This window comes from Epinephelus fuscoguttatus, linkage group LG3 (genome assembly GCF_011397635.1).
Source record: "Epinephelus fuscoguttatus linkage group LG3, E.fuscoguttatus.final_Chr_v1".
NCBI lineage: Eukaryota > Metazoa > Chordata > Actinopteri > Perciformes > Serranidae > Epinephelus > Epinephelus fuscoguttatus.
The window spans coordinates 19,172,749-19,184,853 of NC_064754.1; the positions used below are offsets into that span (position 1 = coordinate 19,172,749).

Sequence of the window (12,105 nt, forward strand, 5' to 3'; positions counted from 1 at the left end):
GTTTGTATTAAACAAAAGTAGCATTAGAATTACTTAACAAATAATTACAGGATAACACCAACATTATTTAAACACATTATTACAATTATGATTATTATAAACAGAGAGACCAGAATCAACAGTGAACTCCTTTTAAAAAAGTGCTGCCTGTAAATCCACAGCTTGATAAAACGCATACAAAGAACGAATAAAAGTGCATGAAAAGAATGATGCTGTTACAATTAGATTGACAAACAGTGTTTCTTCATTACAAATTTCTTCTTAATCAGCCCAGTGACCAAAGAATAGCTGCACATATGGCAGAATTAATTAGCAGAACAAAAAAAGAGCATAAAACTGTACGATAAATCTTATTACAGAGTAGTGAGGATCAGAAAACACACTTGACTGCAGGGAAAAATAAAGAAGGCAAAGCAAATCATGTTAAACAAAGTGACACAGTGAGTAATGACTCTACGTCCATGCTAGCAGCTGTAGTAAGGCACAGCGGTGCTTTGAGCTAAATGCTAACACGCGCACAATGACAATAACATTATGTTAATCAGGTTTAACGTACCACTACCATGTACGCCATGTTAGTTTAGTTTCCTCCTCAAGCTGATACGAATGTCATTAGTTTTGCAGGTATCAACCAAAGTGTTGGACACATCGATGGTGGCACCACATAAAAAGTCACAATTTATCCCGAAAGGGACAAATTTCAGGTCTAACAGCTGTTAGATATTAATCAAGATACATCGTGTGGGGACTTCGAATGTCTGTACAAACTTTTGTGTGTTCAGATGGACATCAAGAATGTCTGTAGAAAATGTCATGGCTATCCATCCGATAGTCGTTGAGATATTTCAGTCTAGTCTTCAGTCTGTGCTTACAGCTGTGCAACTAGTGCAGATGAACACATCGCATGTGCGCCAGAAAGTAAAGTTAAAATGTAATCTCTCCCTCCAGGTGTGCGTCAAAGGACCAAATGTATTCCTGGGATACCTGAAGGATCCTGAGAAAACAGCAGAGGCGATTGACGAGGAGGGATGGCTGCACACGGGAGATATTGGGAAATGGCTTCCTGTAAGCACAGCAGACTGAAGGGCACCATTCATCTTTGATTTTTGTTGTGGACATACTGCACGTAACAACTCCAGTGGCATAGCATCAGTTGCAATCTGTTTCTCTCTTGTGGTTTGTTACAGAACGGCACTCTGAAGATCACTGACAGGAAGAAGCACATTTTCAAGCTGGCCCAAGGAGAATACATCGCTCCTGAGAAAATAGAGTGTGTGTATACACTCAGTGATCCAGTGGCCCAGATATTTGTTCATGGTGACAGTTTACAGGTGAGTCATTAATTTGGAACTGGTGTGAATATCAGAGATTCTTATCACAATGCAGAGTTCCCAGTTTGGTACAATTTCACTGGCACTGATCTTCTTGTTGTCCGTCTTGGATTTTTCAGGCATGCCTGGTGGGGATAGTGGTTCCTGATCCAGACTTTTTACCTATTTGGATCAAGAAAAAAGGGATTGAAGGCTCCTACACTGACCTGTGCAAAAACAAGGTATGTTATTACAGCAGCCCAAATATTAGTGATGTTCCAAGTCATGTTAATTTATTAATAACTTAAAAAAACACAGCGTACAACAGTCCTCCAACACCTTCTCTTTCGGTCTCTCTCTAAAAACGGATGGTTTAAGGCACTATTAGGCCCTGATCACACAGAAAGTGATTTAGCAGCTGGAGGCGGCTATTTGTAATTGCTCGCGGTTTTTACGTTGCGGCGAGCCTTGCGACGAGATGTTCAGGTGTTGTCACGTAAATAACATTGCCTAAGCATGAATGCATATAAGTTTTTTATTACATTGCTGTGGTTAATTTGAGGTAACAGTATTACTGTAGAAATCAGAGAATCACTTTTTGTTGTTATATATTCTCAGGGAGATGATACAAGCTCTAAATCTGAAATACACACCACACACAAATGTGTATTTTCATCTAATTGTACTGTGCAACAGTTAGAATAAAGTTTTTGTATTTGTATGATTGCATTTGTGTTTATTAAATACTTGTTTAAGTATAGCAAGTATAATGAATATAATGTAGGAATTGGTAAGAGGAATCGGTAAGGAATCAGACTGTTAAGAAGGAATCGGTAAGAAATTGGAATCGTTAAAATCCTAACGAGTCCCAACCCTACCAACAAACTAGTTCCTGACAGCCTCTTACCCTCAACCAGAGCTACAGCAAGCACCCTCTGATGTCCATTTTAGGAACTAGTTACTAATTACTGTGAAATAAAAGAAATAAAAATAAATGGTAGATTAGTGGAAGGTTAGTGTTGGGACGTGATTGCCTGGCAGCGATAAAATGGCACAGCAAGCATTTTTTACTAGCAGCATTTGATTAACAGTAGGACTGTGCGCCTGTAAAACGTTTTCTGTGTGATCAGGGCCTGACAGTGGCTTTGCTATTCAGACCCGGCCGGAAGCTACCTGCATTTCTCATGTACAGTCTATGATCCTAACATTTTTTCTGACCGTTTTAAGGATGTGAAAAATGCCATTCTGGAGGACATCTTGAGGCTGGGCAAGGAAGCAGGACTCAAGTCCTTTGAGCAGGTGATTGACTTTTATCAAAATACCTTCAAGTTCAGTATTTTCTGTTCTGCTGCCTTTGATTCATTATTATCTCTCGCATTGAAACTAGGGCTGAAATAATTAGATGATCAATTTAATTGATTGACTGCAGCTGTTTATAACCAAGTAGTTGTTTTAAAGGCATTTGTCAAGCAAAAATGTAATTTTTACATCTTCACGAATCTTAAAGTTTAAGAATGTGCGGCTTTTCTTTTTCAGAATTGGATAGAGAACTGAATTTTTGGGGGGTCTGAACTGTTGATTGGACAAATAGGCAATTTAAAGACAACATGTTGGGCTTAAAAAAAAATTGTGCAACATTTTTTTTTTTACTGTTTTTAGATACTTAAAAAAAATATTTTTTGGAAGAAAATAATCTGCAAATAAATGGATATTAAAATGAAAAATAGTTGTAAATTGCAACTCTATTTTAAATATTAATTTTCACTTTCTGTCACTTACTTTGCTTCTGCTCTTTTGTCTCTGCAGGTGAGAGACATTGCGTTACATCCTGAGCTGTTTTCTGTCCAGAACGGCCTGCTGACACCCACTCTGAAGGCCAAGAGAGCTGAGCTCCGGAGCCGCTTCAGAGGGGAAATTGATGAACTCTATGCCAAAATTAAGATGTAAATTGGGATTGAGGAGTACTGTTGGCAAGGTGACATCCATTTAGAGCTCACAGTCGGAACCAAATAGTTGTCGGGGATTAAACTCGATTTGTCTGCCAGTGACAATCTGAGATAATGACTCTCAGAAGTCTGTATTGTCCCCGCTTCATCTCGTAATCGTACCACTAAATTTTCCCTGCAGCCACTGGCTATTGAGTTCAGAGTATGTCACCGTGTTACTGTACAATCTAAGAGCATGTAATTGAAAAACACCAAGGGGAAATGTGACTCGCTCATGCCTTAAACTGCCATTAAGTCCAACTACTTCACAGTTGCAAAGATCTGAAAACATTTCTGCCAGTTTTTATAATCTTTGGAGCTGCAGAAAAATTCCTACAAACCTGCTTTTAAAGTGACTATTTATACCAGACTATTTAATTTTAAAGCTCCATCTATTTAAGTTGGTATTTAATGTAATCATTAAATCTGTAAATAGTGTATCTGCTGAAAAGTCTATTTGTATGCAGAGTATTGTGCCTGATGCTCTGTGGTTGTAATTCCCTGCATTCCCATGTCTCTCGATGCTGAAGGACTGATGAACCTTCCTGCGTGCACAATTAAGAGTTAATGGCCTTTTGGGAATCATGTTGCTTGATAGACTTTCTGTGCCTTTTATGGTTGTTGTTTTTTTTTGTTTTCTTTTAACTCTGCATGGGGAAAAACTGAATGTTATTATATTCTACATGCAGTTCCTTCCTTTTAGATTTTCTCATTTCAGTGCCACAGGTTGCAGGATAACGCTGCACACTGCCATTCGTGTAATGCACTTCACTGATCGGTGTAAATATTTGGAACACTGATATCACGGTTCATTTAAAGAAACACGTTTTTCAAAATTATTTCCACATCATTGTCAGCATTTCACATTACACTTATTTTCGGGTGTAAAACGGAGCAACATTTCAGTTGTTTGACAAAAGATTTTGTTGTGAATTCAGATGTTTTGAGTAAATTATGATCTTCACACACATTTAAATCACGTCGAGGCCTCCTTGGCAGTTCAAGCCATACTTTTCTTTATTTTATTTTTTTCAAAGAATCTTATGGTATGAAAAGGGCAAAGGTGCAGTTTTGTGCTGAAGTTTTAAGTATAGTATATTGATTGTCAACTGTACAAAATAAAGATTTTATTCAAAAACTTTTGTGTTTAGTTTTTGGCTTTCTTAATGGGAAAAATAACATTGATAGATCCATGATTTCTAAATGTTTTGGTAGCTAGGAACCTGTTTTAGTTGTGTACAGTTGGTACCTTTATTTGCTGAAGCTGATACTATTCACAAAGCATTAAAAGAGACAGATAATGTGTGGGAAAAAAAAAAAAAAAAAAAAAAATCACACTCCTTGGCCTCTACTTCCTTGTGGCACTTCTAATGACCTTAATAGAAGCAGAAGGAAGAGGAGGCGTGACAGTTTCGGTAAATGTGACAGATATTTTCTTAAAAGTTACCAACTGCAGCTTGAGGTCACCGTGTTCCTCATTTATATGCACCTTTTATAACCCACTATATTGTACTTCTACGCAGCCATGAGGATATTTTAAGTGTTTATTAAAGTATTTGTATTTTACTAAATTGTTATTCATTATCTGTTTAACACCCAGCCTCCACATACAAGAGGAGTTAAAAGTGTTGACAAATAATTACAACTACATTATAGTGTTATAAACCAGTGGTTCCCAACTGGTCCAGATTTCCACAAAGTTTAATATATTCAGGGTCATACTTGCATTTGGCCGTGTCATCGAGCTAGTTTGCTGTCTTAAGTAACTGTCTGTTATTCACTCACTCTACTGCAAGAAATGACACTTCAGAATAAAAGCCCAGCACATGCTTTTATTTTAAATTCGCTGTACTTAAAAATTAAAAAGTGTTTTTACAAACTTGACACATTCATGACTCACTTGTGGTCATTTCAGATTGGACCTGTGACCCACCAGTTGGGAACCACTGTTTTAACCCATTCATTACATGTTATACTGCTTATAATTGCTAAATAACAGGACATAAAGTGTTAAAAGTATCTTTGATCATGCCCAGCTGGTGCAAAATAGAGATGGAACAATCGGTCAATTAATTGATAAGCTGACTGAAAATTAATTGGCAACTGTTTTAATGATCGAATAATAATTTTCTGATTTCTGTCATTTTCTTTTCTCAAACTTTTTTTTTGGTTTCATGCTTATTAAATGTGAGAATTTGATGCTTTTTTAAAATAATAAATTATTGGTCAGATAAAAGACATCGCCTTGTGCTCTGGGAAATTAAATAGGGCTATTTGTCGCTATTTTCTGACATTGTATTGACATACCAATTAACTGATAATAAAAATAATTGCAGCTCTTGTACAAAATAAACTCACCTTCTACTTGGAGTCAAAATCCGCCATACATTTGAGAAGAAGCTGATCAGAGATATCTTCGTTGTTTTGTTCAAAGTCATCTAGGCTCTCTAAAAGGTCTTGGTCATCCTGTTTGTCTCCCCACACCTCAGCTGATTCCTCCCCTGTGCTCTGTGGGGCCTGGTTTGATGCCTGGCTGAGTTCAATGTTACCAGCATCATCCATTAAGTAAGCCTGGTCTTCCTCATCCTGTTAATGAACACATGACATGATCATGCACCATCATCTTTGAGCCTAAAAAGAGGACAAACTGGATTATCTGGCATATTTAGCTCAGTCAGTCAGGATGCTAGTTGAAGGAAAGCAAACTAACCAGTGCCATGATGTAGCTGACGCAGATCTCCTGTGGCAGCGGGTAACCTGTAATATTAGAAATGTTTATCTCACATTAGCTGTGTTTCTATTGTCATTTACTTTATGACCCTACAGACGAATCATGTGACCTAACTTTTTTTTATATAGGAAAGTCTAAATGGCAGCGTTTAGGGTCATAACTTACTTGAGGACCTAAAGTTCTTGCATTCAGGATCGTGACACTTCTGGTACCATGCTTCCTCTTTGAGGTCCACAACAATCCTGCAGAGGAGGATAAGACCAAGTCAGAGGGGAAGTGGAGTGCACTTACAGACGGTTAACAAGATATCAAACATACGTACATGATGTTGTTGCTTTTATGAAACCTCTCCACATTTTCACACCAGCGGTATTTTGCAATGTCGTAGACGAGAAGTTGTTCGGAGACAAAGTAGTTCCACCGTCTGATGCCTGTGAAGTGAACACAAGGTACAGTCCTGACATTAATGATACAAACAGCTGTGATCAGTCTTTGCATAGTTCACTCTGACAAAGGATGGTTTAAACACAGACACGTTAACATACTGTATGCTATTAATAGGTGATATGAAACCAAAAAATTAAAAAGCACAATACTTTTGCCTGTATTTCATGTTCTTTTTAAATAGGCAACCCCAATCCCAAAAAACTGGGACACTGTGTGAAATGTAATTAAAAACAGAATACAATAACTTGCAAATCTTTACTGACCTATATTCAAATGAGTACAAAGACAAGATATGTAATGCTCAAACTGCTAAACTTTTTTTTTTTTGGTAAAATATAAAATATTCACAATTCTGAATTTGATGCCTGCAACATGTGCCAAAAAAGTTGGCACAGGGCAACAAACAGGAGGGAGACAGAAGCGCCGACGGGGAGGAAACAGTAGGCTTTTAATCATCAGGCTTTAATGCTGTGCATTGCCAGACACAAAGTGTGATAACGAAAAGCTAAAAAGATGTGAATATTTGTCATAAATCGTGGAAATACATGAAAATTGTGGCACTGGGAGGAAACCGGACAAGGGTGATAAAAACGGGAGTCTCCCAGGTCGGCAAGTATGTTTTATAGACCAAACAATAAATCGATTAATCAAGAAAATAATCAGCAGCATAATCGATAATGGCAATAAAAATAAGTCCTAGGTCCCAAACTAGAAATGCAAATGTTTTGAAAGTGAATCCTCGTTCACCAAAGCATTTTTAATCAGCCCAACACTTACTTCCATGTACGCCATCCTTTTTAACCAGAGTCAGTACAAAGTTGTCCACTTCCTGATGAGGGGACGACAGGCAGCCAGAAAGTGTATCTGCCAGTGATGGATGAGAAAAATGTAAAACTGAAATATAAAGTTAAAACACTGATACACCTACTGATTATATAATACACTATGTGTGTGTGTGTGCACACAGAGCAGCCTCTGTTGTTAGCTCAGTGTTACCTTGATTTGTGGCTGATCCCTGCTGACAGTGAGGCTTTGAGGTTTTGGATTCCTTCGTCTCTGGGGCATCGGATGTCAGAATTTTCTGACCTGTGAAACTAAACATACACAGAAATAAGCTCTGATGCTGTGGCTTGATGAAGGTAACACTTTCAGCCCACAGAATACTAAAAGGTAAAGGCAGTTAAAGGTGTTGTACCTCACGTTACAGACTAAAGAAGCCAAGAACATGCTTTCCTCCGCAGATATTCCCTTCTGAGGTTTGTCAATAAACTTGTTGTCGTCTGCCACCGTGAACGCAGCGTTCTTTCCCACTTTTGATGACTTGTAAAGCCGGAAATTTCTGTTCTTAGTGTAAACACCTGTTTTTGTGAAATATAACCATAAGTATATATTCATATGTACATACAAATATTGATGTGCAAGAGAGATGCTGAATATATCAAGATAAGACTTTAACCATGACTGACATAAGGTTAAAAAGGACAAACAAAAAAATTTCTCTTACCAAGATCAACAAATAGACAGTCTTGGCCATCCTTGTTTTTCACCTGGAGGAAACTGAGGTCTTTCTCTTCCTGCTTGCGCCTCTTGGCCTGTGGACTCTCAAGTGTCACACCTGCCTTTGCTGAATCAGCATGTGTTCTGTTGTAAGTATATTATTGAGAAAACATTACACAAAGTCATGACGCAAAGAAATTTAAATACTTATTTTGACAGACCTGACAAACAAACCTTGTTTCAATGCTTTCTGCCGCTGAATTCATCCCAACATTCTGGCAACTTTTTAGGGTGCTCAGGACTGGCTGAAGAATTGTATGAATAAACCTGCCTAAAAAAAAGACATAATATATTAACTAAAGTAACATATGATTTAAAATAGTTGCCTCCATACGACACTGAACATACCCACGTGTATGTTGTCTTTGAAAGCTGCATTTGGGAGATTGAAGATGAGATGTCGGCTGAACTTCTCTTCTGTGCTGGAGTCGAGGTTGAGGACATTTTTTGCGGAGCATTTAATCCCATAAACTTCCATCAGCTTGTCACAGACATACTGTCAACACACAAAACACATACAGGTAAATATACTGTGTATCAAAAGGGAAAGAACCAGAGGGACGCAAGCGACATTTTTGGCGAAAATGAGTTATATATATATCAAATACAAGCATTTATTGAGCTCTATCTATTGCCAAAAGGCTAATTGTGAACTCATAACCAATCCAGAGTTATTAATCAAAAACCAAAACACTGAACACACTGAACTATTTGGGGCCAAAAATGGCATATGTGCACTTGCTCACTTACTGTTCGTTGAGTATATTGTCAACCACAGGTTTATGAAGTTTTAATATCAAAGTTTAAATTCAGTAAACAAAGTCAGGATGAAGTATGGTCACTTTTTTGGTTTGGTAGTCCTGTAAAGGTGGTCAAATGTCACTTACACCGCTCTAGTTCTCATCCCTTTAAGGTAAGGAAGAAAAAAGATAAACTGCACAACATCTATCCAAATGTTTCTCCCATATGTGACAGATTCCAGTCTTCAGAAGAAACTTTAACAACACTAACATTTGGCTGGAACGCTTAATTAATACCCCACATTTAGGGAAGATTCTCTATGCCTTAACAAACAAGCCCTCTTGATTTGATAGAATTTGGCAGCCCCTAATTGTGGCAGTATCTTGCAGCTTGAAATTGGAGGAATTTGAGTGAAAGATAAACAGGAACTGGGTGGGCTTTTTTGTACTATTGTAATCACTGCTCCTATATTTTTAGTTGCAGATTGAATGTCAAGTGGATACTTTTCTTTGGCTTTGTAACTGTCTGAATCATTGTTATCTATATGTGAAGCAAGCTGCTCGATTTAAAAAACAACAACAAAAAAAAAACAGCAAGATACATTGTGCTACCTGGATAAGCGAAGACACCATAGCTTTGCCATCAGCTCCTTTATTAGAGGGCTTGTGAAACTCCAAGTCAAAGTAAAGCTTGCAAACAGCGCCCTCTGGTATCACCTCGTAGCAGTGCATCAAGGACTGTGTGTAAGTCCTGAAAACATCAAGAGACAATCACCATCTATGCGCATTGTCACATTTTTTCCAAACAAACAAAAGTAGATGCATCTAAGTTTGCATGTAGAAGTGATGTTTACCTGTAGTAGTGCCACAGCTCACTGTAACTGGTAACCAGGAAGATCCTTTGACCCAGGGATGCCTTTTCTTTTTCAAGTGCAAAAACATGCACAGCCTAAGGGATGCAAGGTGCAAATTTCAGCTATTTATCTGGGATGTAAGATGTAAGGTGCAGACTGATGTGACAGTACCTGAAGTCTAGTGTTACCTCTTTGCAGCTCTGAGTGAAGCTGATAGCCATACTCTGACGAGGGAAGAGCTTCCAGATGGAGGAAGGCTGGCATGGCCATAGTCGAGGCTTGTAGGGAGTGGCCAGAGGATTCAGATGGAACGACTGAGCAAGCTGCTCCACCTTCTTCACTCTGTCTCCCCACTTACTCATCTTCAAGTGCTTATCAGCCACTTACACGAGACACTTTATTGCACCCACGGGGCAGCTTGTTCACCATTTGATCATCCAAAGCGAGGTCAGCTACAGTGCAGTGCCCCACCTCAGTGACTTGCTCAAGGAAACTTCAGCAGAGCGGGACTCTCGATCGTCCTTTCATCGTCAACCTGAGGAAAAACTGCATTATATGTAGAAGTGTTTCTTTTATTTAGTCGAATCCTTAATATAAGAATGATGGGAAAAAGGAGAACCTTTGAGTTTAACGCACTACATTTTACAGTCTCCAAAATGACTATACAGTTGCATAAACAAAAAATTAACACTACAACCTCCATTCAAGACAACTGTGTTAGACCGAATAAGTTTTAGCTTGGTGCCCCCCATATATGTTTTCTACCTAAAATATAATGTAAAATAATAATAATAAAATAAAATAATAAATAAATTCCTACAGATATATTCTTACACATCTTAACAGTATATAAAATATCCAGTATATTTTAATACTGTTGGGATGTTCCACCTCGACCAGCTACATCAAAATGCTGTTTATATAAGAAGTGATGATACAATAAAATAAAAAATAAAAAACACTCTGGAAGAGGCCAAATTGAATAGTATTTTTACTTTTGATAATTCAGTATATGTTGCTGTTAACATTGCATATACTTTTATCTAAGTAAAAACTTTAAATGCAGGACTTTTCCTTTCATATGTGTAAGGCAGTACTGCTATTTCTGATTGTTTCTGTGCTTAAAGAAATAATCAGATCACTTAATGAAGTAAATGTATCAAATACTGGAATGTAAAAATACTAATTACAAGTAAAATCCTGCTAGTAAAATTACAGTAGTATTGTGTGTATCAAATTAAAAAGCTGTCATAAGAAAAGGGCTCTGTCAGAGTTTTTATTAAACATTATGAGGTACTGTGAGGTACATGGTGCATTTACGTGCTTTGTATTTTTATTATAGGTTATTTAAATTTTACTATGCAAAGTACCTATAAATATAAAATAAAAGCGGAGTAAAATGACAATATTTCCCATAGAAATGCAGTGACGTAGACACAGAAGTATAAAATGGAGCTACTGAAGTACAAGTACCTTCATATTGCACCCAAACTTAGTTAGTTTTCATTATATTGTATTTTCAACAGTGACTGACATGAATATTTCCTCCACCGCTGTAGACTGTAGACTAACATACAGCAGGAAGTTATGACTTGACAGCTACTGAACATGGATGTAGCTAGGGAGGGGTGAAGACAGCTGAAGCTAATTTAGGCAGCAACGTTACCCGTAACACTGACTTAAGATAGCATACAGTGTCTTAAAGAAGTAAGTAAGTAAAACGACCATAACTCAGTTACTTTACCGTTGTTTTATGTCAACACTCACCTCACTCACGTATCTGAATATAGCAGAAATATAAACACACAAGCTTCACTAGGCGTCGTGTTTTCTTTTTGGCGCGCCTGGAACCGGAAACAGCGCCATTTCCGGTAACCAGAAAGACACGTTCGTAACAGACAAAAAAACAGACAACAGTATTTGTTTTTACTGTCAGTTATTATTATGTGTACAATAATAATAAAAGACAGTGGACGTTTATAGTGTATGTATCGTAAGCGTAGCTTTTTGTAATGTGTCGTAAGTGTAGCTGTCAGTATCAAAAACACATCATGACGACTTCCGGCGACATTTTTCATTCAAAATAAAAGCCTTTCACTGACGTGTATGTTGATGTAAAAGTACAATAAACACAAGAATACATACATCTAAATATAAAACCGTACATGACATATCTCTCATAGAGAAGACAAATGCGTAGAACATAGGAGTAGACCATAGACATGGTAGAAACCACAGGCAGCCATGTTTATTGGCTTCTTGAAATATAGTGGTTTTTGACCTGGACCTGCTCTGATGTGGTCTCCATATGAAAAGCGCTGTGAAATGTCCCCTTCGTTTGCATCTGTACAGACAGAAAAGATGTCACACATGTAAAGGTGTGTCTCAGACAGAGTTGAGACTTTTCCTAAACTGTCAAACATATTTTTACAACACTAAGAGGTGCGACAAGCCGAGGAGCCCCGCGACGTCATTAGCAGT

The 12,105-nt window shown here is 37.7% G+C and overlaps 2 protein-coding genes across 5 annotated transcripts in view; one reads left to right on the plus strand and one right to left on the minus strand.

The window, feature by feature from the left end:
- Nucleotides 1-4,427, plus strand: part of acsl1a (acyl-CoA synthetase long chain family member 1a) — a 28,390-nt gene extending 23,963 nt beyond the window's left edge. For all 3 annotated transcript variants that reach the window (XM_049570898.1, XM_049570897.1, XM_049570896.1), the window contains exons 17-21: nucleotides 949-1,065; nucleotides 1,188-1,331; nucleotides 1,451-1,552; nucleotides 2,538-2,609; nucleotides 3,117-4,427. In XM_049570898.1, the coding sequence (XP_049426855.1) occupies nucleotides 949-1,065; nucleotides 1,188-1,331; nucleotides 1,451-1,552; nucleotides 2,538-2,609; nucleotides 3,117-3,257 (576 nt within the window). In that variant the 3' untranslated portion in view covers nucleotides 3,258-4,427. The remainder of the gene's footprint in view (nucleotides 1-948; nucleotides 1,066-1,187; nucleotides 1,332-1,450; nucleotides 1,553-2,537; nucleotides 2,610-3,116) is intronic.
- primpol (primase and polymerase (DNA-directed)) lies at nucleotides 1,356-11,923 on the minus strand. Of its 2 annotated transcripts, XM_049570899.1 has the most exons (16): nucleotides 11,906-11,923; nucleotides 11,392-11,468; nucleotides 9,813-10,159; nucleotides 9,625-9,719; nucleotides 9,383-9,521; nucleotides 8,379-8,526; nucleotides 8,205-8,301; nucleotides 7,978-8,114; nucleotides 7,669-7,831; nucleotides 7,470-7,567; nucleotides 7,251-7,337; nucleotides 6,349-6,457; nucleotides 6,192-6,268; nucleotides 6,006-6,052; nucleotides 5,654-5,881; nucleotides 1,356-1,493 (listed from the first exon to the last, which is right to left on the minus strand). In XM_049570899.1, the coding sequence occupies exons 3-15, from the start codon at nucleotides 9,984-9,986 to the stop codon at nucleotides 5,657-5,659; spliced, it is 1,596 nt and encodes a 531-aa protein (XP_049426856.1). In that variant the 5' UTR covers nucleotides 9,987-10,159; nucleotides 11,392-11,468; nucleotides 11,906-11,923; the 3' UTR covers nucleotides 1,356-1,493; nucleotides 5,654-5,656. The 2 variants fall into 2 exon arrangements, with proteins under 2 accessions (XP_049426856.1, XP_049426857.1); XM_049570900.1 differs by lacking the exon at nucleotides 11,906-11,923 and having other exon boundaries at nucleotides 9,813-10,170.
- Between the last annotated feature and the right edge of the window lie 182 nt (nucleotides 11,924-12,105).

What these genes read in the sequence shown, in the direction of transcription:
- primpol (XM_049570899.1), bottom strand. Translation starts at nt 9,986, where the DNA reads ATGAGTAAGTGGGGAGACAGAGTGAAGAAGGTGGAGCAGCTTGCTCAG. An exon ending in GAGCTGTGGCACTACTACAG is followed by an intron (nt 9,522 to 9,624) that starts GTAAACATCACT and finishes TGATGTTTTCAG; the next exon opens with GACTTACACACAGTCCTTGA. An exon ending in TGGTGTCTTCGCTTATCCAG is followed by an intron (nt 8,527 to 9,382) that starts GTAGCACAATGT and finishes GTGTGTTGACAG; the next exon opens with TATGTCTGTGACAAGCTGAT.